General features: G+C 40.2%; 1 protein-coding gene across 2 annotated transcripts in view; it reads left to right on the forward strand.

Annotated features, from left to right (window-relative positions):
- Positions 1-23,827, forward strand: part of fstl5 (follistatin like 5) — a 738,182-nt gene that overhangs the window by 410,268 nt on the left and 304,087 nt on the right. For both annotated transcript variants that reach the window (XM_033018303.1, XM_033018313.1), the window contains exon 6: positions 6,073-6,193. In XM_033018303.1, the coding sequence (XP_032874194.1) occupies positions 6,073-6,193 (121 nt within the window). The remainder of the gene's footprint in view (positions 1-6,072; positions 6,194-23,827) is intronic.

A 23,827-nucleotide genomic window follows, 5' to 3' on the forward strand; every position in this document is an offset into this window, starting at 1 on the left:
GAAGACTAATCACATAAACATCAGTTTGGGAACTGTAGTTGCCGTCGATCAATCATACATGTGATCAAGTCATGCATATGACTTGCATATATGAAAAGTTAATCTTATTACCCTGCACATATCAATATCAGTTGGCAGTCAACAAACTGGCTTTTCGTCAGCTCTGGAATCATTCAGATTGTATCTGAACAAAGACAATTAATATCAAGTGCAAACAAGATTTACAATGATTACGGTTTACTTGTACCAACACAAGTATCAATGATGTAGTGTTCATATTCTGTAGACATCAAGGGCCTTGAGTTTACAGCTGAAAAATCCCTTACAGTGAGGTTTTTGCAGAACTTTGCCAAAAGCAAAGCAGGAGCAATACCAGAGAGAGACATCGTATTTAACTGTCGCAGGCTCACTTCTAAACATAGGGACAGACTGTGCTGTCTCAAACGGAGGTTGTGAACACAAATGAGGAAGGAAAGAAGGTACACAAAATTGCTGGAGGAACTCAGCGGGTGCAGCAGCATCTATGGAGCGAAGGAAATAGGCGACGTTTCGGGCCGAAACCCTTCTTCAGAAGGAAAGAGTCTGAAGGAGGGTTTCGACCCAAAACGTTGCCTATTTTTCTTTCGCTCCATAGATGCTGCCTCACCCGCTGAGTTTCTCCAGCATTTTTGTCTACCTTCGATTTTCCAGCATCTGCAGTTCCTTCTTACACAAAAGGAAATAGTATAGTATAGTATATCTTTATTGTCATTTTCCTGAGTACTCACATACCCAGAGGAAACAAAAAAACGTTGCTCAACCAGTGTCCATTCAGTGTGCAGTAAAAAATAAATAGAAATAAAAATACATATATCATGAACAAATTAAACACTCTACTCTCTACTAAACATCAACAGGCGTTCCGATCGGCAGCGGCACGACAGTGGCTCTGCTGCAGTGTGTCCAGGTTGGTGGTTGGTGCGCGATAGAGGGATATCCTGCAGGTTGAAGAAGGGTCCCGACCCGAAACGTCACCTATCCATGTTCTTCAGGGATGCTGCCTTGACCCGCTGAAATATTCCAGCACTTTGGGACTTATTTTGTAAACCAGCATCTGCAGTTCCTTGTTGCTACATCTAGAAGGCTACGCTGATAGCTTAGCTAAATAGTCTGTTTTTGTGGCCCATATCAACCAATACAATTCATTGCTCTGCTCCTTCCCAATGGCCTTGCAAATTATTATTCTCAAGTGCTTATCCAGTCCACTGTGAAACGCACCGTTTGATTCTACTTCTGTCAGCCCTATGACGGTGAATTCCAAATCATAGTAGCCTTTGTGTGAAACAAGTATTCCTCACATGTTGAGCTACTTGTTGTTCAATATAGAAAATGTTCACCTCCTCCCGCAGCCCAATCTTTGAACCATCTGAAAACGGGAAGTTTCCCTCTAACTTTTCATTCAACTTGCTGAACGTGATGAGATAAATAAATGTTCTTCCCGTCCCGATTCTGACACGAGTGCCCTTGTAAACCCCTTTGCATTCTTATCATAAAAATTCATGCCTCAAGATCCCAGTCTACTTCTTGGGGTTTCTGTTAGCCTGTTATAACATATGGTGTGAATGTGCTGGATGCCTGCAGAGTGCAGCAGGTTTCAAAACTCTCCTTCTGCCATGTGCACTAAACATGCAATTTGATATTTGGTTCTCGACCCGGAACACCACCTATTCCTTTTCTCCAGAGATGCTGTCTGACTTGCTAAGTCACTCCAGCTTTTTGTGTCTATGCAGTTTGATGGTCTTGGTGAACTGAACTATATTTTAGTTCTGCTGACTTCCATTCAAGTTTGACTGTGTGACCTTTTACCACACTGTTTAATATTCTTTATATGACATCCACTGCCTTTTGGGTGTGATTACCTAAGCCTACAATGCTCATGTGAGAAATAAGTTATGCTACTTGCAGACTTTATGCAATCTAGCTGTTAGCAAGCCTCAGTTTACTTACATGTCATCCCTTATCGTGTCTTTAATGATTCTCGTTAATTTCTAACCTCCAACCATGAAATGTGCTTCTAATAGGATAAATTATCTTTTTGAAAGCCATTAGCAAGACAGTGTTCTGTGAAGACCTTTGTACAATTTCTTTGTTCGAATCTGTGTGTAAAGAATTCCACAGGAATGAATGCAAGAATGAACATAATGAAAAGACTCAGTAGCTGAAATACTTTAAAGCTCTCTAATCTACAGTATGTTGGCTATGCTTTAGACACCCGCTATCTTTGCTTGAGTTTACTTGAATTTGAAACAAACCATCTGATCTTACGGTTCTGTTGGCTTTTTAAAAAAAATTGATAATTTTCTTTTGTTTTTTGAAAATAATTGAAGTTTAAAAAAAGTCTTGTCAACTTGAGTTAAAATATTATATTGGTGATGGTTTTTGTATTGTTTATTTGCCATTTATTTGAATATATGAAACCAGTGAGTCTGATTCCTTGGGGCAAACTCAGCTTGTGGTTCCTAATGTATATTGTGTATATATATTTAGCAATGATTTTAGATAATTAACAAACAGTGAAGAGGGAAAACCATTGAACTAAACTGTCGAATTGGAATAAAACTCAAAAGTGCAGATTCAGACAATACATTATTTGTATTCATTTATCACATAAAATTTAATTGTATTAACATTCTAGCAAACCAAGTGGGAGAAATTCATTATCAGCTACATGCATTGAATATGTAATGTGGTTTGCTTTGTGCATTTTATTCTGCTATCGTAATTTCTTTCTAGTGACTTTAGTTTCTACCTCGCATCATGTTGGTCAGTTTGGAAAATATTTTACCAGTTTTTGATGAATGCTTAATGGTGCAACTGAGGAGCAAATGATTATCCGGCATATATAGCACTATTTGACCTTAGGCTCCAAAAGATCCGATTGGAAAATACATTTCCATTGCTCTTTTCAGACCTTAGACTGCCACAGTCAAATGAAGATTGTTACAGTCCTTGAAATTGGATGATGCACGCCACATGATTCAATTTTAATGAAAAATCACCCATACAGATAAATCATGAAGATACAGCTAATGCAAATGTTTGGAATTTTCCTTGGACTTTTCTGAGCATCTGTGCACCCACACCATGGAGCTTATACACATATAATGGCAATCATTCTTGGTTTGACTCCATGCAAGCATGATCCATGGACAGTGAAGGGCTCTTGGATAGCATCATATCTTCACAGTGTTAGTGAACATCCAGTGTTACAGTAGTTCAACATCCATTTAAGGAAGGTAGACAAAAAATGCTGGAGAAACTCAGCGGGTGAGGCAGCATCTATGGAGAGAAGAAATTTGCGATGTTTTGGGTCGAGACCCTTCTTTAGACTGATGTCGGGGGGGGGAGATAGGATGAGGCGCTGGGCCTCACTCTGGCAATAGAGGAGGCCCAGGACAGAAAGGTCAGAGTGGGAATGGGAGGGGGAGTTGAAGTGCTGAGCAACCGGGCGATCAGGTTGGTTAAGACGGACTGAGCGGAGGTGTTCAGCAAGGCGATCGCCGAGCCTGCGCTTGGTCTCGCCGATGTAGAGAAGTTGACAGCTAGAACAGCGGATGCAGTAGATGAGGTTGGAGGAGGTGCAGGTAAATCTCTGCCTCACCTGGAAAGACTGATTTGGTCCTTGGATGTAGTCGAGGAGGGAGACATGCGTGAATGCTTCCCAGGCAGTCCAACCTCTTGAAACAATAACTCTCATTCATTCTCTCCTGAGCCCTGAATTTCAGCCTGGTCTTGGGCCCCATTCTCTCCATTCACCCCAGTTCATAACAGCTATCAATCCTCCACAATTACCGTTCATCTTCATTGCCATATATCTCTCTCTCCTTTATTCAGGAGAAAGATATCGCAATTGGTGAATTCAGAAGGGGAAACAAATTCCAGAGCATATCATTAAAAGTGAGGAGGTATTAGATGCCCGAGTGGTCATAAACGTGAATAATCCCCAGAGCCGAATGAGATATAAAAATACATGAGAAGTTTATAGAAAAATCCATGATATTGGAACTTTTTATAAATTTCTGAGGTCCATTTGCAAATATCTATATCTTTCTGAAGTTCTGACATGGTTAAGATTAATGCCCGTGTCCCACTTAGGAAACCTGAACGGAAACCTCTGGCAACTTTGTGCCCCACCCAAGGTTCCGTGTGGTTCCCGGAGGTTTTTGTCAGTCTCCCTACCTGATTCCACTACCTGCAACCTCCGGCAACCACCTGCAACCTCCGGGAACTGCACGGAAACCTTGGGTGGGGCGCAAAGTCTACAGAGGTTTCTGTTAAGGTTTCTTAAGTGGGACAGGGGCATTAGGATATGCCTTTGACATCTGTCAAGGTTTTCTTCAGCATATTTTGGGCAGACTTGTTCCAGCCCTGATAGTTCTTAATAATTATTTTGCGAGCAGAAGGCTTCAATGATAAATATTGCAAGGTCTTCTCCAAGGAAGTTTTCACTGGGTGTTTGGCACAAGGTGAGTGCAGGCATTAATGGATAGGGAAGCTGAGAGTGTGGGTGGTTCACTGCTGTGGGACATTTATGGACCTTTATATTTTTGTTTCAATTGTGTGGATGACAAAGATGTTTTCCTGCAGCTGCTCAGCTGTGACTGCAGTTCTAATTGAGCTTAAGGACTGGCTGGCTTGGCTGTGCTCGAAAATAGAGTTGGCTAGAACAATTACTAGGCCGGCCCCAGGTAATGACTCCTGAGGCTTCAAACCCAGAATATCCTAAAGGCTTATCAATAGTTCATTATGGTTAAGTGAAATGTGGTTAACATGTTCAAATAGATTAAAACAAATGTGGAGTATAGTAGGGAAAAAATTGATTCAAGTGGAAATAACTTGAACAATTAGACATTAATTAAAAACATTAAGAAATAATTATACAGGTAAATGGATATGACAGGTTTAGAGGGAAATGTGCCAAACGCATGCAGGTGGGACTAGTGTAGATGGAACATATTGGCTGACGTGGGCAAGTTGGGCCGAAGGGCCTGTTGCACACTGTAAGACTCTATGACACAATAATTTAAAAAATATATGTAAAAATAACTTAAAATAAAAAATTGAGATCGGTAAACCTAAGCAACTGAATGGCAGTCATACTTGGTGTAAAACTGACCGTTCCATGTGAAGAAGGGTATCGACCCGAAACGTCATCTATTCCTTCTCTCCAGAGATGCTGCCTGTCCTGCTGAATTACTCCAGCTTTTTGTGTCTATGTTCGGCTCCATGTGAAATACTAGGCTCACCTCCCATCAACTCTGGATGGTTGTGCTCCATCCATGGCTCTTTAGTGAGTCCAGTGGCGGAACTGGAGAGTGGATGCACTGACGTCTGACTTCTAGCTCACCCCTGTCTTCCAAATTTCCTTGCACGGCCAGTAAACTGACCCATGAAGAGGATGTTGCTGGTAGTTCTCCAGGAACCATCCCACCAGAAACATATCTTTCAGTCCAGAATACCTTTCACTGTTTATCACTGCCTATGATAGCACTCCACTCAAGTGGGAACTAGTAGACGATTTCTGATAATGTACAGTAGATGTGAATTTTATAGCTTTCAAGATGGGAAAGTAACAGAATGTAATAAAATCTGACAGTGATAGAAAATGTGCGAAAATACACAGTTGATAGATGCTGAAGACAAAAACTAATGCATCTAAGAAAGTAAATCCAGTTAAAGAGACGTGTGTAGCTTATATATTTAGAAATATTTAAAAGCATGGAAGTAATGTGTAGTGTTATCAGTAAATTATTGCCCATCAGTAACACACAGATATCGTTTAAGGAACCTGACAGGGTGGAATAGCTAATATATGTTTATTGTGTTGACATTTGTTTAAATGAGATTTGTCAGGCTTTCTTGAAGGCTCCTTTTTCTCCTGCCTATTGCATATTGCAACAGTTTTGCATTTCTGTTGCTGATTCATAAATCAAAAGTTGTTCTTCCATTGTCCTTACTTCAGTGTAAATATGTACAAAGTTCAGACTTTACATGGTGATGAGTAATAAGTCCAGTATTTTTTTCTTTTACCAGGTAATTAAACGGGATAGGCTCGGAAAGGATCGCTCTCAGTGTTCATTATTTGATCTGCTGAAATATGATGACTATAATAGTGACAAGCATCTGACACAGGAGGAATTCTACAGAGCATTCCGTAAGTCTAAAATAATCTGGATTAATGTAACTGAATGCTCGTTTCATAACTATGATGATGCACAAAGATAGATACAAATGCTGGAGTAACTCAGCAGGCCAAGCTGCATCTCTGGAGAGAAGGAATGGGTGGCGTTTCAGGATGAGACCCTTCTTCAGACTGAGTCAGGGGAGAGGGAAACTGGAGATATGGAAGGGTACAAAGAGAATGTAAAACGACAGTTCAAAGCAGACAATGATCAAGGAAATGTAGAATGGTTCATTCTGTCTGAAGAATAGTTCAGTCTGAAGAAGGGTTTCGGCCCGAAACGTTGCCTATTTCCTTCGCACCATAGATGCTGCTGCACCCGCTGAGTTTCTCCAGCTTTTTTGTGTACCCTAGAATGGTTAATTGTTGGCTGAGGGGAAGCTGACAACAAGGCATACAAACAGTAAAATTAATTGGAGGTCAGTGAAACTAGTCGGAGAACTAGGGTGGGGGAGGGACGGAGAGCGAGGGAAAGTGAGGGTTACTTGGAGAAATCAAATTTATTACCACTGAGTTGTAAGGTGCCCAAGTGAAAAATGAGTTGCTGTTCCTCTACTTTGCATTTGGCCTCACTCAACCAGTGCTGTTGTGGCAGTGGATCTCCAGCATTTTGTATTTATCTTCGATGTAAACCAGCATCTGCAGTCCCTTCGTGCTCATAACTATGATCGATCGCTTTGAAACAATTGCAAATTCATGAAGTTACATTGCATTAGGCAGCTTAATTCTAAATTGACCATAGAATGTGCATACTGCTGGTACAATTAACTGTACTTTTGCCTTTAAGTAGAAAATATAATTGCAATCCTCTTTAAGTGCTAGAAAGCTCAACTTGCCAATTAACACCTTTCAGCTGGTTAGAGAAGTGATGATAACAGTTTTATATCTTTGTGCATTGGGATACCATCACAAGGCTAAATCAGCAACTTAAGCTGATTCACACACTAGCCTTGTTGAATTCTACAGCATTGGTGTTGAATCGCGGGAGATGAAAAGGTTCACAAAATATTACAACTTACAGCGCTTAAAAGTGCTGTCGTCTAAAATTTAAAGGCATTTTGAGGGCTTAAAAACAATTTTGAAAGCACATCAAAAGGAAGGAGCGGTGGATGAAAATGAATGACTAGAACAATCAAAAAGGAAGCACAAGCAGATTCTTTAGGAAACGGATGAAGCCGAAAGAACGCTGAACATGACCATTGCAAAAATAGTGCTCCTGAAGGTAAATTGCTTACCAATGCTGAACGTGAAATTGCACCATGGATGGTAATTATAGCCTTTAGCTGAATGCTATATATACAGTGCTTGCAGTATCTCCTAAGTGCATCGTATTGCAGAGTAAGATTGTTCTTTAGTATGGGTGCTTCTTACCGCACAGCACAATATGTTGCCTTTCAATCTATTCCAATTTACAGCATACATATACTTCAGTGTGGCACCACTGCCACTGAAACGTGCAACTTTCCACACTCATTCACATAGTAGATCATTGAAACACAAACCCGATTACTTACTGGCATCAGAATTGGTTTAGGTTGGAACTTTCATCCACACAGCTCAATAAAGCAACTCTGCCGTTTTGCAGGAAAGGAAGTTAATGTGTCCATTCATTCATCTTTGAAAACCTAATTAGCTGAAGTTCACATCTTTATTCTGGATAATTTGCAAATATATTTGTTGAGGCCAATCATTTTTCTCAAGTTCTTCCTCACAATTCTGTTACGTACCATTAGACTTCTGGCCTTTTATTGGTCTTATTTTCAACAGTTCAGTATGTCCAGTGTTTTGTGGACTGACTAGAGGAAAATATCAGGGGTGCACATTGATGCTTTCAGGAAATCATTCCCCAACTTAATGACTTGGCAGACACAAAAGGTTGGAGTAACTTCACGGGACTCGCTGAGTTACTCCAGTCTTTTGTGTCTGTCTTCAGTTTAAACCAGCATCTGCAGTTCCTCCCTATACTCAATGACTTTGCATCTTACGTTAGAACTTGCCTTGTTGCTTCTGCTGACCAGATATGTTAACTCCTGAATCTGCTTTGCCACAGAATCTCTTTGCAAGTACAATATCAAAGTTGGTACCATGGGGGAAGAAAATTGTATTTCTATCAAAGGAATTGTGTGATTTGAGAAAATGATTCACCGCTAGTGTTCGCAAAGATATGCACTGCCAGAAATACAACTCTTCATCAAGTAGTCAACACATGTTAGGTAATCAATCTGAACCAATAATGCAAAAGCAAGTTATGTGGATTTTAGGAAACTATAATAATATAGCATTTGCTGAAAATTATCAGCAGTTCAAACTGCCTCTGTGAAGAGACCAACAGAGTAGGTGGTTCAGATTGATAATCTTTCATTGGAATCATCAATATATTGTGCATTCCTTTCTAACTTTAATTTAGGATCCATGCAAATGAGAATGGAATCAAGGAGAGAGTTTGCATTTATCAAATGCATCTTATGTCTTGTATCTATTGAAATTGTCCTTTTTTGTTCATCCTGGTGCAGTTAGATTATTCTACCAAATTAATATTTGTAGCTGTGAAATTCTCCTTGTGAAATCAATGAATGTATGTAATGGATAAATTCAATGCCACAATTTCATATCAAATCTGCTGGTTACACTTCTTTAATGAAAAATACTCTAGGATTTTGCAAGTTAAATTTTGGATCGTAGACTATTAGAACATTTTGGGAGAACTTGTTGAGATTTGCTTTTCTACTAACATCTTGGAACTTTGAAGAATTCTTTGTTATATTTTAGTTTTCTCTTTTTAATACCCAGATTCAGATATTGTCCCGCTAACCAACTCAAAATTGAATGTGATTTTGGTGAGAAAGGACCTATAAAGCTCTTTCTTCCAACGTTTAATGTACCGCAAGGTCAGTGTGTGGTTGCCTTAGCCTGAGTTCAGGGAAGTCTGCTGTGGTTCCTGGTCCTTGACTCTTAAGTCGTGCAGGGCTTCTCTCTGCTGGGTTAGGTTGTACTACAATCTCCTCTCAAGAATGAATCCATTAATTAGCAACTCTTCCAGCAGATCCGCGTGGATCTCAAAGGGAGATTTCCTCGCAATATTGCAAACAACTCAATCAAAATCTGCATGGATTTTAAAACCATCCCTAAACCCAAAACCCAAAGTGCACCTATTCATGTTCTCTTGGGATGTTGCCTGATCTGTTGAGTTACACACTGTTGAGACTACAAAGTATTACTGAGGTGAGTATTTGCAGCATTATATCAATCTTTCGGTAATTCTCCTTGGACGCTATCAAAGATGTTATCTATGGCTTCCAATGACACAATGCTCTAAGAGATTAGACACTGAACTTGCATTGACAAAATTGAATTACTTTCCCCTTATGAATTGTTCCATTTATGACAATTTTCTTCTTTGCTTGAAAAATTAAAACCTAATTTCATATTAATTGGAAGGGGAGGTGTGGTTTTAAAGTGAGCAAGTTATTCTGATGCTATGTTTGTTACTAGAAATGAACAATTAGTCACCTTTAACCATGAACTAATGATACTTTAATGCTTCTGCAATGCCTAATGAGCTTATGCCAAATAAAATCATCCATTTTCATTAATGCAGCCAGACGTGGACAATTACATTCAAATGATTGATGAACTACAAAGCAAAGCTAGTCTTAACGTGAACTAATGTAGAAAATTAATGATAGTTTTTGGAGGGACAAAAACATTCAATAATTAATATTTGCAGATTGTACCAGATATTGTTGGAAAAATAATATTGTGAACAAATCCCAAGATTTCAGGGTGATGAAGATGTATATGACGTTACAATTCACCTCATCTGTGATTTCCAGCATTTTATTATTAGCCCCCTGAAAACATTGCCGACCTTCTCATGAGCATCGTGATGGCAAGGAATTTAAAGAACTCGACCATGAATTTTACCAATGATCCTGTGCATTTTATAAAATAATATTTATAGATTATCCTTACTCTTTGATTTATGATCTCTCTTTTGTGCTCGCTCGTTCTTTCGCTCGCTTTCTCTTTTGCTCTTTCTCTCTCTTTCGCTCTCTCTAATTCTCTTTCGCTCCCTCTAATTCTCTTTCGCTCCCTCTCGTTCTCTCTCTTTGCTCTCTCGATCTCTCATTCTCTCTCTCACTCTTTCATTCTCTCATTGTTTACTCTCTCTTGCTCTCTCCCTTTTGTTCTCTCGTTCTCTCTTTCTTTCTTTCTTTCTCTCTCTTCCTCTCTCTTTAGCTCTCTCTCATTCTCTCTTTCTTTCTCTCCCTCTCAGACCCCCAAGATAATAATCTCAGGCTTACTTCCACTACATGTGAGTGAGGGTAAGAATGGGAAGATAGAACAGATTAATGCACAGAGGAAGAGTTGGTGCAAGGGGCAAGGATTCAATTTTTTGGATCATTGAGATATCTTCAGGTGCAGAAGTGACCTATACAAGAAGGATGAGTTGCACCTGAACTGGAAGGTGAACATTTAGAGGTACAAAATGCAGGAATGTTGGGGAGCATTGGAAGAATAAATTATGTCTTGAGGAAAAGAGAAAAATCACCAGTTTTCCGGGGACTGCATAGAGATACACTCAAATGAGGTTTGTATTTCTGCAAAAGAAAGTTGGGGTGATTTTTGTTGAAATGCTGAGAATTTGAGATGGAATGTTTAGGTGGAACAACATAACTTACTTTCAATAATCTAAGTTACGAGCCAGTCGTCTTAAAATCACAGCCAGGTCACTCGAGTAGTTAGGAATAAATCCTTGCATAACATTTGGTTGAAGGGTGCAACTTTTCTGGAAAACGAAGAGTAAACATTATCTTGGTGAAGTATTTACTGGTTAAAAATGTTATAACCATATAACCATATAACAATTACAGCACGGAAAACAGGCCATCTCGGCCCTTCAAGTCCGTGCCGAACACTTATTTTCCCCTAGTCCCATCTACCTGCACTCAGACCATAACCCTCCATTCCTTTCCCGTCCATATACCTATCCAATTTATTTTTAAATTATAAAATCGAACCTGCCTCCACCACTTCCACTGGAAGCTCATTCCACACAGCTACCACTCTCTGAGTAAAGAAGTTCCCCCTCATGTTACCCCTAAACTTCTGTCCCTTAATTGTCAAGTCATGTCCTCTTGTTTGAATCTTCCCTACTCTCAATGGGAAACGCTTGTCCACGTCAACTCTGTCTATCCCTCTCATCATTTTAAAGACCTCTATCAAGTACCCCCTTAACCTTAATGAATAAGAAACAAATGGACAAAAATAGATTCAGAATGATCAGGATTTCACTGTAAAATAAAGAAAGATTGAAGGGTAAAATAATCTACTTCATATATTCCTAAATCTGTGGGTGGAAATTTATTTTGGCAATAGCAAAAAATGGTGGCACTGAATCAACAGCCTGATCTTCAATTTTCAATGTATTTTTTTAGTGATGTAGTAGATGCTATATTTAAAAAAGGAAGCAAACAGAAGGCGGGTAACTATAGACCGGTTAGTCTAACATCGGTGGTGGGTAAAATGTTGGAGACAATTATTAAAGAATCACTAACGGGCCACTTGGATAAACATGACTTCATCAGACAGAACCAGCATGGTTTTGTGAAGGGGAAGTCGTGTTTAACGAATCTGCTCGAATTCTTTGAGGAAGTAACAAGCCGAGTGGATAAAGGGGAACCGGTGGATGTGGTATACTTGGACTTCCAAAAGGCTTTTGACAAGGTGCCACATAAGAGACTATTGCTAAAAATAAAAAATTGTGGGATTGGGGGTAATATATTAGCATGGGTAGAGGATTGGCTAACGAATAGGAAGCAGAGAGTGGGGATAAATGGTTCATACTCGGGATGGCAACCGGTAACTAGCGGGGTTCCGCAAGGGTCGGTGCTGGGACCACAGTTGTTCACAATTTATATAAATGATTTGGAGGAGGGAACCAAGTGTAATATATCAAAATTTGCGGACGATACGAAAATGGGAGGGAAAGTAGGGGATGAGGAGGATAGGAAGAGTCTGCAAAAGGATATAGATAAGCTAGGTGAGTGGGCAACAACTTGGCAGATGAAATTTAATACTAATAAATGTGAAGTCATTCACTTTGGGGAAAAAAATGATAGGGCAAGTTATTTTCTAAATGAGGAGGAGCTGCGTTGTAATGCAACGCAAAGGGATCTAGGGGTATTAGTACATGAATCACTAAAAGTCAGTATGCAGGTGCAGCAAGCAATCAGGAAGGCCAATGGAGTTTTGGCCTTTATTGCTAGGGGGATTGAGTATAAAAACACGGAGGTCTTGCTGCAGCTGTACACGGTATTAGTGAGACCACATTTGGAATACTGTGTACAGTTCTGGGGTCCATACTTAAGAAAGGATGTACTAGCCTGGAGGCAGTGCAGCGAAGGTTTACAAGATTAATTCCTGCAATGAGGGGATTGACATATGAGGAAAGGTTAAGTAAGCTGGGACTCTACTCTTTGGAGTTTAGAAGAATGAGAGGCGATCTCATTGAAACGTATAAGATCGTGAGGGGCCTTGATCGGGTGGATGCACCGAGGATGTTCCCAATGATCGGGGAGGCTAGAACTAGGGGACATAGTTGCAGAGTGAGGGGGGGCTCTTTTAAAACTGAGATGAGGAAGAACTTCTTCACCCAGAGGGTGGTTAGTTTGTGGAATTCACTGCCCCAGGGAGCAGTGGAAGCAGAAACGTTAAATATATTTAAGTCAAAAATAGATGGTTTTTTAGCTGCCAAGGGGATAAGGGGCTACGGGGAGAGGGCAGGGATATGGACCTAGGTATGGTTAGTATAGTAGACCTGAGTGATCTCCTGGACAAGTGTCGATCGCCTGGATTGGGGTCGGAGAGGAATTTCCCGGATTTTTTTCCCGAATTGGACCTGGGTTTTTATCCGGTTTTTTGCCTCCCCCAGGAGATCACGCGGTTCTTGGGGTGGAGAGGGGTGATAGCGGTATAAAGGGGAGGGTAGTGTCTTGTGTTCTGTGTCTTGTGTCTACTGTTTGTGGGTAAGTGTGTCTGTTTAGTGTTCAGCCATGAGTGAATGGCGGTGCGGGCTCGACGGACCTGGTGGTCTACTCTCGCACCTACTTTCTATGATTCTATGATTCTATGCTGACAAGGATTACATTTATTGCCCATCCTTAATTGGTCTTTGGAAGGTGGCTGTGAGCAGTGATGAAGTGTGAATCGGACAGGAACTTACAGGTGGCGGTGAATTTATGTGCCTGCTCTCCTTGTACTTGGTGATAGAAGTCACGGGTTTGAGAGAGGCTGTTAGAGTAACAGAGGTGAGAAACTGCAATGTAATTGCAGAAGGTGCTCTACAGCCATTTCCTCTGCAACAAAGTATCACTCCAGCCATCGGAATTATTTTCTCCTCCTGTCTGTTAGCTTCAGTTTTATCAGGCTCCCTGGTGCCCCCTCAATCAAACTCTGCTTTGATATTAGTGTGGCACGGTGGTGCAGCAGTAGAGTTGCTGCCTTACAGTGCTTGCAGTCGCAGAGACCCGGGTTCCATCCTGACCACGAATGCTGTCTGTATGGAGTTTGTGCATTCTCCTCGTGACCACATGGGTTTCCTCCAAGATCTTTGGTTCCTCCCACACTTCAAAGACGTACAGGTCTGTAGGTTAATTGGCTTGGTGTACGTATAAAATTGCCCTTAGTGTCTAGAATAGTGTTAATGTGCAGGGATTGCTGGTAGGCACGGACTTGGTGGGCCTAAGGGCCTGCCTAAACTAAACTAAAAAAATATTAAAGACAGTCCTTAACTCACCTCTGAAATTCAGCTCTTTGATCTATATTTAGACCAAGACTGATGAGATAAAGCCTGGTGGAACCAAAACTGTACTTTGTTGAGCAGGCTATTGAAGAGTAAATGTTGTTCAACTGCCTCGACAATTACCTTATTTTACTCCCATCATTTTACTGATGATTGAGAGTAGACTGAATGGGTAGTAATTAACTGAAGTGGATTTGCCTTGGATTTTGTGAATGGGATGTATCTGATCATTGGTTGGTAGATGCCAGTTATAGCTACTGGAACAGTTCAGCAAGTTACAACTTGCCCAAGTCTTCTATGCCACTGCCACAATGTTATCCTGGTCCGTGACTTTAGCCGTGTCCTCAAGCATTCTCTAATATCATAGGGAGTGAAATTAATTGACCGCTGACTGCATTTTGTGATGGTGGATCTCATCAGCTTAGTCTTAAAGAGAGGAGGCAGAGATGCATTTTTAATTAAGGAGAACGTCACAGCAGTAGTCTGAAATAAAATTAATTTACCATACTGTCCAACTGACAATACTTTTATAGAACCGTGCACCTATATTCCCTGATTTCTCTGTTCTACAACACTCTCCAGGGCATTGCCATTTCATATAGCAATCCTGCCCTGGATAGACAAACCAAAGTTTAGCATCTGACACTAGTCCGAGTTAAATCCCATTTGCCATTCTTTGCTCTACCTCCCCAGCTAATCTGGATCTTGTTGTAAACTAATGGCCTTGTCCCACGGTACCAGTTCATTCCAAGAGCTCTCCAAAGTTTGCCCCGATTCGAAATCGGAGATTTACGTTAATGGCCGCTCGGCGGTACTCGGGGCTCTTGTGGACATTTTTCAACATGTTGAAAAATCTTCACGAGTCTTCCCGAGCTTACCTGCCGTTAGCGAGTCTTCCCAAGTACCTGCCGTTAGCGTAGGAGCCGCTAAGAGACATCCCCGAGCTCCGACATACCCGCTACGTTCATTCTCCATGCTTACCACAAGTTTGATTTTTTTTAAACTCGGGAGAATTAAACTCTTGGAATGAACTCGTACCGTGGGACAGGGCCATTAGATATTCTCTTTCACCATTTACTATAACACCAATTTTGGTATTGTCTGCCAATTTACTAACAATGTTAACTGCATTGTCATTCAAATCATTAATGTATATAACAAACAGCAGTGGACCCAGCACCAACCCCTGTGGCACACCACTGGTCATAGGCCTCCATTCAGAAAAACAACCTTTCACAACTGCCCTTTGACACCTCCTCCAAGCCAATTTTGAATCTAATTCACTCACTTTGCATTCCATGTGATCTACACTTCCAGAAAAAAGCCTTGATAAAATCCATACGCATAATGTCCATTACCTTGCCCTCATTAATCCTTTTTGTGAACCTCTTCAAAAAAAACTATCAGATTTGGGAGACTTGCACTATCCCTAATCAGTCAGTGTCTATCCATATGCTGATAGACCCTGTCCCTAAGAATTTCCTCCCACAACTTTCCTATTGATAGCATGGTGGCACAGCGGTAGAGTTGCTGCCTTACAGTGCTTACAGCGCCAGAGACCCGGGTTTGATCCTGGCTACGGGTGCTTGTCTGTACGGGGTTTGTACGTTCTCCCCGTGACCTGCATGGGTTTTCTCAGAAAACTTTGGTTTCTTCCCACACTCCAAAGACATACAGGTTTATAGGTTAATTGGCTTGGTATTTAAAATAAATGTAAAATTTGTCCCTAGTGCAGGATACTGTTAATATGCAGGGATCACTGGCCGGCACAGACTCGATGGGCCAAAGGGCCTGTTTCCATGGTGTATTCCATGGTGGATAAAGATTTATCCACAAGTAGTTGCTCTACTCAACAGCCAAAAATCTGTAGCCTCCCTTTGATCTGGTATTTTGTTGGTTCACATGCTTGATCAATGGTGTTTTATCATTAATATTTTATTATTATTAATATTTAGTGTTTTCTGAGTCATTCGTAACTGTCACCGTATGTCATGTTGTTACTTGTGGGCGGAGCACCAAGGCAAATTCCTTGTATGTGAATACTTGGCCAATAAACTTACTTACTTACTTACTTACTTAGCTCGAGTCTAAACTAAACTAAACTAAGCATTAGGCTCACATGCCTGTAATTACCTGGCTTGTCTTTGATGTCCTTCTTAAATAACGGTACAACTTTAGCCTCAAAATGCTGGAGTAACTCAGCAGGACAGGCAGCATCTTTGGAGAGAAGGAATGGGTGACGTTTCCATTGTTCTGTTGTGCGGCAGCAAGTAAGAATTTTTAATTTTTTTTAAAAATTTTAAAATTTATTTATTAGAAGTAGGCATATTATAAAATGTAGTTACATATTATAGTAAAAAAAACTTTTCATATACATCAGTCATACATTACTAAAATTTTCCATTATCAATTACTTCTGCTTCTAGTGTTTTTATTTTTTATAGAAAGAGGGAAAAAGAGAGGGTAGAAAGTTACAAATAAAAAAGAAAGCAAAAAAAAAAACACAACAGAAAAACAAGGGAGGTGGAATGGGTTACCTGTAATACATCAATGGAGATAGGTTCGTAGGTTAAAAAGTATAGCTTTTCATCTATTCCTGAGTTCAAGTTTCAGCTGGGTCCTCGTGCTGTGCCAATCTATCCCTTCAGATAGTTAATGAATGGAGCCCAAATTTTATGGAAAAGATCTTGTTTGTCCATTAAGACTAGTCTAATTCTTTCTAAGTATAGGGTCTCCGACATTTCCGTAATCCACATTTTAATTGTGGGGGTTGTAGGGCCTTTCCAAAATATTTAATATTAATTTTTTTCCGGTTATTATACTGTAATTGAGGAAGTTTCTTTGGTTTGTTGTGAGTGTTAAGCTTTGTTCTGATATTCCAAGTATTATTAATTTTGTGTCTGGGTCCAGTTTTGTATTAATAACTTCTGAAGTTATTTCAAAAATATCAGTCCAGAAATGTTTAAGTTTTATACAGTTTGCAAACGTATGTGTTAAATTAGCCTCTAAATGTAGACATTTATCACAAATAGGAGAGATTTGTGGGAAGATTCTATTTAGTTTTATTTTAGAGAAGTGTAGTCTATGTAAGACCTTGAATTGTATTAAAGTATGTCTGGCATTTAATGAACATTGATGTATTTGTTGTAAACTTTCGTCCCACATATCTTTCGTGATAGGATGACCTATTTCATTTTCCCATTTGTATCTATATGGTTCGGTCGGTGGTACCTCGTTATTTAGTAGGGTGTTATAAATATAAGCTATTAGTTTTTCAGTATTAGGATGCTTGTTCAGACATTCATCAAGAATTTCTGATTCCCTATTCCTGTAAACTTGTGTATTAGATTTAACATAATCTCTAATTTGTAGATATCTGAAGAAATTATTTGAGTGCAGTCCATAATTCTGTTGTAAGCAAGTAAGAATTTAATTGTTCTATCTGGGGCATAAGGAAATAAAACACTCTTGACTCTAGACTCGACTCTTCTCAGAAAAATGGAAGAGAAGTAATTATTTAATATTTCCCTTGCCCCCACACAAAGATGAATTTGCTGATCTTTAAGGGAATCAATTCTTTCCCTAAGCAATTTATTATCTTTAATATATCACTGTTGGGATTTTCCATTATCCATTTCATGTCTTTGGTTTGTCGTCCTGTGTCTTTTAAAAACATTTGGACAGGTATATGGACAGGAATGCTTGAGAGGTCTGTGGCCAAATGCAGGCAAATGGGACAAGCCCAGAATGCCACTTGGTTGGCATGGATAAGATGGACTGAAGGCCTGTTTCCATGCTGTCCCGTTCTACTACTATAGTCCTTCTTCCCATTCACTTTTCAAGTTAAAGTTTGTTCACATTTATTGCCTCATGCACCAATTAATGCACAGTGGAATTTGATTTACCATGCAGCCATACAAACAAAAGAGCACAATGCACAATATAATATAACATGAACATCCACCACAGTGGAATCAACATTCTTCACAGTGATGGAAGGCAAGGTCCTCCTCCTTTGGTCATCAATGCTCGGGGCCGTGAACCCTCTGCAGTCACCGCTACGGACGGCCCGATGTACAGGCCCTCTCGTCGGGATGCTCGAAACTCTGACGTCGGGACGGACGGACACTCTGCGGCTTGGACGTCCCGAATCGGCCGCTTCCTACCGGAGACAGCGGCTTCACAATGTTATAGGCCGCAGGCTAGCGGTCAGAGCTCTTCTCCGGCGATCCCCGGCAAGGGATCCCAGACTGCGCGATGGAAAGTCCACTCCGCGCCCGCGGCTAGAAGCTCCGTCGACCGTGGCTTCAGGATGTTATAGTCCGCGGGCTTGCGATCGGAGCACTTCTTCTTTTAATTGTCTATCACCATTCGGAGTTAGGAAGAGCAGGAATACAGAGTTTTGCTTCCGAGCTTTTGGTTGGGTATTCATTTAGCTGTGGCTTTTAGATTTGTTTAGCGTGCATGGAATTTTGTGTTGTAGATTCTTAAGGTTGGTGCCTCATTTTAAGGCATGTTGGATGCAGCTCCAAGCATCCCTTTCTGAATTCCTCATTTCAAATGCCTTGGAAATGTGGCAGAGCATAAAGCAGGCTGTCAGTTTGCTATTGTCTACATTCCACTGCCCAACGCACATTCTGCCTCCATTCAGTATTTTGTTTCTAAACTTACAAGTGGAACAATAGGTAGCTTATTGTACAGTTGCACATAATCAGATAAACTTTGCACTGCCAATATGTACTCCTCCTGTTGGCAATAAAATGACAGATATTCCTCAAAAAGACCAATATATGAATAAAATTACAATGTAATACGATTACTGACTAAGATTGACTACATAGATGCATAGAAAATAGGTGCAGGAGTAGGCCATTCGGCCCTTCGAGCCAGCACCACGATTCAATGCGATCATGGCTGATCATCCACAATCAGTACCCCGTTCCTGCCTTCTCCCCATATCCATTGATTCCACTTGGCCTAAGAGCTCTACCTGACTCTCTTTTGAATGCATCCAGTGAGTCGGTCTCCACTGCCTTCCGAGGCAGAGAATTCCACAAATTCACACATTTCTGGATGAAAAAGTTTTTCCTCATCTCAGTTCTAAATGGCCTACCCCTTATTCTTAAACTATGGCCCCCGGTTCTGTTCTGGACTCCCCCAACATCGGGAAATTTTTTCTGCATCTAGCCTGACCAATCCCTTAATAATTTTGTATGTTTCTATAAGATCCTCACTCATCCTTTGAAATTCCAGTGAATATAAGGCCAGTCGTTCCATTCTTTCATCATATGACAGTCCAGCCATCCCAGGAATTAACCAGGTGAACCTACGCTGCACTCCCACAATAGCAAGAATGTCCTTCCTCAAATTAGGAACCAAAAACTGCACACAATACTCCAGGTGTGGTCTCACTAGGGCTCTGTACAACTGCAGAAGGACGTCTTTGCTCCTGTACTCAAATCCTCTAATTTTGAAGGCCAACATGCCATTAGCTTTTTTCAGGCAGGCAGAGAATTCCACTGATTCACAACTCTCTGGGTGAAAAGGTTTTTCCTCATCTCAGTCCTAAATGGCCTACCCCTTATTCTTAAACTGTGACCCCTGGTTCTAGACTCCCCCACATCGGGAACATTTTTCCTGCATCTAACCTGTCCAATCCTTTAAGAATTTTATATATTTCTATAAGATCTCCTCTCATCTTTCTAAATTCCAGTGATTTCATGTTTGCAAAGAAAAGCAATATCATTTTTTGTTATTTTTAGTCTGGAATGAAAAGCTTGGCCAGATGTCACTTTCTGTAGAATTTCAGTGGAAGTCGCAGTCTCTGCAATGCCCGCTTAGCAATCTCTGTCTACATGTAACTGCTACAATTCCAAATGCATATAACTAACATGGAGAGAGGTCCCATTAAACTCACACATTCCAAACTAATCTTCTCATTTTGTTCATTGCCTTTTTCTGTTCCCTCTTTTGGAACTATTTTCACAGCAAACTTCTCCATCCTGGCCTGTGCTAAGACATTGACCAACAAGAAGGAGGATGAGACATTGAGCTCTTACTCAAATCTAACAAAACCACTGTTCTACCATTAACATGGGCAAGCAAAAGGCTCACCAGCTAGTTGTTCTACAGGAACCTTTTGTACTTTTAAGAGATCTTGTCTTTCGGCCCTTCGAGCCAGCACCACGATTCAATGTGATCATGGCTGATCATCCACAATCAGTACCCTGTTCCTGCCTTCTCCCCATATCCATTGATTCCGCTTGGCCTAAGAGCTCTACCTGACTCTCTTTTGAATGCATCCAGTGAGTCGGTCTCCACTGCCTTCCGAGGCAGAGAATTCCACAAATTCACAAATTTCTGGATGTAAAAGTTTTTCCTCATCTCAGTTCTAAATGGCCTACCCCTTATTCTTAAACTATGGCCCCCGGTTCTGTTCTGGACTCCCCCAACATCGGGAAATTTTTTCTGCATCTAGCCTGACCAATCCCTTAATAATTTTGTATGTTTCTATAAGATCCTCACTCATCCTTTGAAATTCCAGTGAATATAAGGACAGTCGTTCCATTCTTTCATCATATGACAGTCCAGCCATCCCGGGAATTAACCAGGTGAGCCTACGCTGCACTCCCACAATAGCAAGAATGTCCTTCCTCAAATTAGGAACCAAAAACTGCACACAATACTCCAGGTGTGGTCTCACTAGGGCTCTGTACAACTGCAGAAGGACGTCTTTGCTCCTGTACTCAAATCCTCTAATTTTGAAGGCCAACATGCCATTAGCTTTTTTCACTGCCTGCTCTACCTGCATGCTTACTTTCAGTGGCTGATGTACAAGGACACCCAGGTCTCGTTGTACTTACCCTTTTCCTAATCGGACACCATTCAGATAATAATCTGCCTTCTTGTTCTTGCCACTATACTAGCTGGAAAGAAACAGAGTACGTCCAGGAAGTAAACATCTCTCCTGGCACAAATTTCCCTTGAGAAGGTGGAATGCCTTTGGAACCTCTTTCATTCTTGCAGAAAATGTGCTCCCATTGTGAAGTTGATAGCGTTCTTGCAGTGCATGTTACTTCATTATGCTTTAGGTGCATTCAAGGACAGATTTCTAGCTCTTTGTCATTGTTATTGGATGGATATATAAGTGGAATCAAGGCGATAAATTATATTATAATATCTTTCTTTGCTTCACTTTCATTTTACATATTAAGTATAATTTACTGCGATAAAGTATTTATCAGCCACTTTAAACAATTTTCCAAGTTTCTGAATTTGTTCTTCACTTCTCTCTCATGGTTTGATGTGTATCTACCAAGTCTGGAATGAAATATAAACTAATCATGTAGTTAAATTCTGTTTTTAATTATAATTTGAAAAATTACTAATCTGATACTCTGGTTTCAAAAGTGGCATTCACTCATCTACCTCCTGGAATTAGTTCAGTGTTGATGCTATCTGTGTATATCATAACAATATATGTGTCACTGGCTCCCATTGCATAAATGTCTGTTTTTAGATTTACTGATTCTTGTATAATTTAAATGGTTTAATTAAACGTGCAGGAACACAACTTGCTTCTCATGTATTATGCAGAAATGAATAATCTTTGAGATCCCCGTCGTCTTTTCAAGTGATTATATTATTTCCCAATAGTCCCAACCCAAAGCCCATTATGTATAAATGAGATCCATTTACAGATGAAACATGATGGTAGGAAGCGTAATTGTGCCATCCAGTCTTTGGGCACGATCTGATGACAAAGTTAAGATGATGCAAATGAGTATTCTCGGCGGTGAACTGCATCACTCATATCCACATTTCATAGAAACATACAACACATAGAAAAATAGGTGCAGGAATAGGCCATTCGGCCCTTCAAGCCTGCACCACCATTCAATATGATCATGGCTGATCACCTAAAATCAATACCCCGTTCCTGCTTTTTTCCCCATATCCCTTTATCCCCTTAGCCCTAAGAGCTAAATCTAACTCTCTCTTGAAAACATCCAATGAATTGGCCTCCACTGCCTTCTGTGGCAGAGAATTCCACTGATTCACAACTCTCTGGGTGAAAAGGTTTTTCCTCATCTCAGTCCTAAATGGCCTACCCCTTATTCTTAAACTGTGACCCCTGGTTCTAGACTCCCCCACATCGGGAAATTTTTTCCTGCATCTAACCTGTCCAATCCTTTAAGAATTTTATATGTTTCTATAAGATCTCCTCTCATCCTTCTAAATTCCAGTGATTTCATGTTTGCAAAGAAAAGCAATATCATTTTTTGTTATTTTTAGTCTGGAATGAAAAGCTTGGCCAGATGTCACTTTCTGTAGAATTTCAGTGGAAGTCGCAGTCTCTGCAATGCCTGCTTAGCAATCTCTGTCTACATGCTACAATTCCAAATGCAGATAACTAACATGGAGAGAGGTCCCATTAAACTCACACATTCCAAACTAATCTTCTCATTTTGTTCATTGCCTTTTTCTGTTCCCTCTTTTGGAACTATTTTCACAGCAAACTTCTCCATCCTGGCCTGTGCTAAGACATTGACCAACAAGAAGGAGGATGAGACATTGAGCTCTTACTCAAATCTAACAAAACCACAGTTCTACCATTAACATGGGCAAGCAAAAGGCTCGCCAGCCAGTTGTTCTACAGGGACCTTTTGTACTTTTAAGATATCTTGCTGGAAGTAACTTTGGAGAAGTAATGGATCAGCCTATTTATGGGCAGACACATCATTAATGATTGCAAAAGATGGGATGAAGTTCGAACACGAATTACCCATCATTCCCATCCTGATGATGCTGAAACTCTTGTTTTATCCAGGCTCTTAGGAGCGAATACAGGAAAGGATTACATTTACATTAATACTTTCACTGAGCAAATCAATAAAATGGACATTAGTATTTTAACTTGTTTGATTGATTGATTGATTGATTGATTTACTTATTCATTCTTTGGAGTCTAGGTGTTGCTGATGAAGCCAATATGTATTGTCCATTCCCTATTACACACAGGAAGGCTTTTGAACCACTGAAATGTTTCTCATAAAAGTACTCCCACATTGCAAGTAAGGTGATTAAGGATTTTGTTAGATTGAGAATATAATAATGGGAAAGTATTTACAAGTCGGGATAGTGAGTGACTAGGAGAAGATCCTGAAGGCTGCATCATTCCCATGCACCTACTGTCTTTGCCTTTCATGGTTATAGAGGTCATGGAGATAGACACAAAATGGTTGGAATAACTCAGCGAGACAGGCAGCATATCTGGAGAGAAGGAATGGGTGATATTTTGGGTTGGAACCCCTTCTTCTGTCATGGGTTTGGTGGTGCCGTTCAGAGTACCCTACATGCAATGCATTTTGTAGGTGGTGCACACTCGAGCCACTGTGTTTGTGGCGAAGGGAATGAATGATCACAGAGGGGGGGGGGGAGGATTTCAATTTATTGGGTTGCTTCATATGGAGAGTGCTAAACTTAATTGAGGTGACTTACAAGTTTTGAGAATGACTTTTAACATCTTACATTTTGCTATTTGAAAATTGAAAATGGGTTACTATGAAGTTTTCATAACTTCACATTTAGCAATAGTTTTTCAGTGTAAACTAATGGGGAGTAGATATTTTCCCTTGGGCTACATTGCTGTAGATTTGAGGGAAACAATTCTATTCTGTAACTGTTATGATACTTTATTGATTACATTCCTATATTTCCTCACCCACTTGAGAATAAATAACAGTTGCCAGGACTTTCTAATTGCGATAACTTTTCTTTCTAATCGAAAATAACTGTTGCAA

The sequence above is a fragment of the Amblyraja radiata genome, chromosome 1, assembly GCF_010909765.2.
Source record: "Amblyraja radiata isolate CabotCenter1 chromosome 1, sAmbRad1.1.pri, whole genome shotgun sequence".
Taxonomy (NCBI): Eukaryota; Metazoa; Chordata; class Chondrichthyes; order Rajiformes; family Rajidae; genus Amblyraja; species Amblyraja radiata.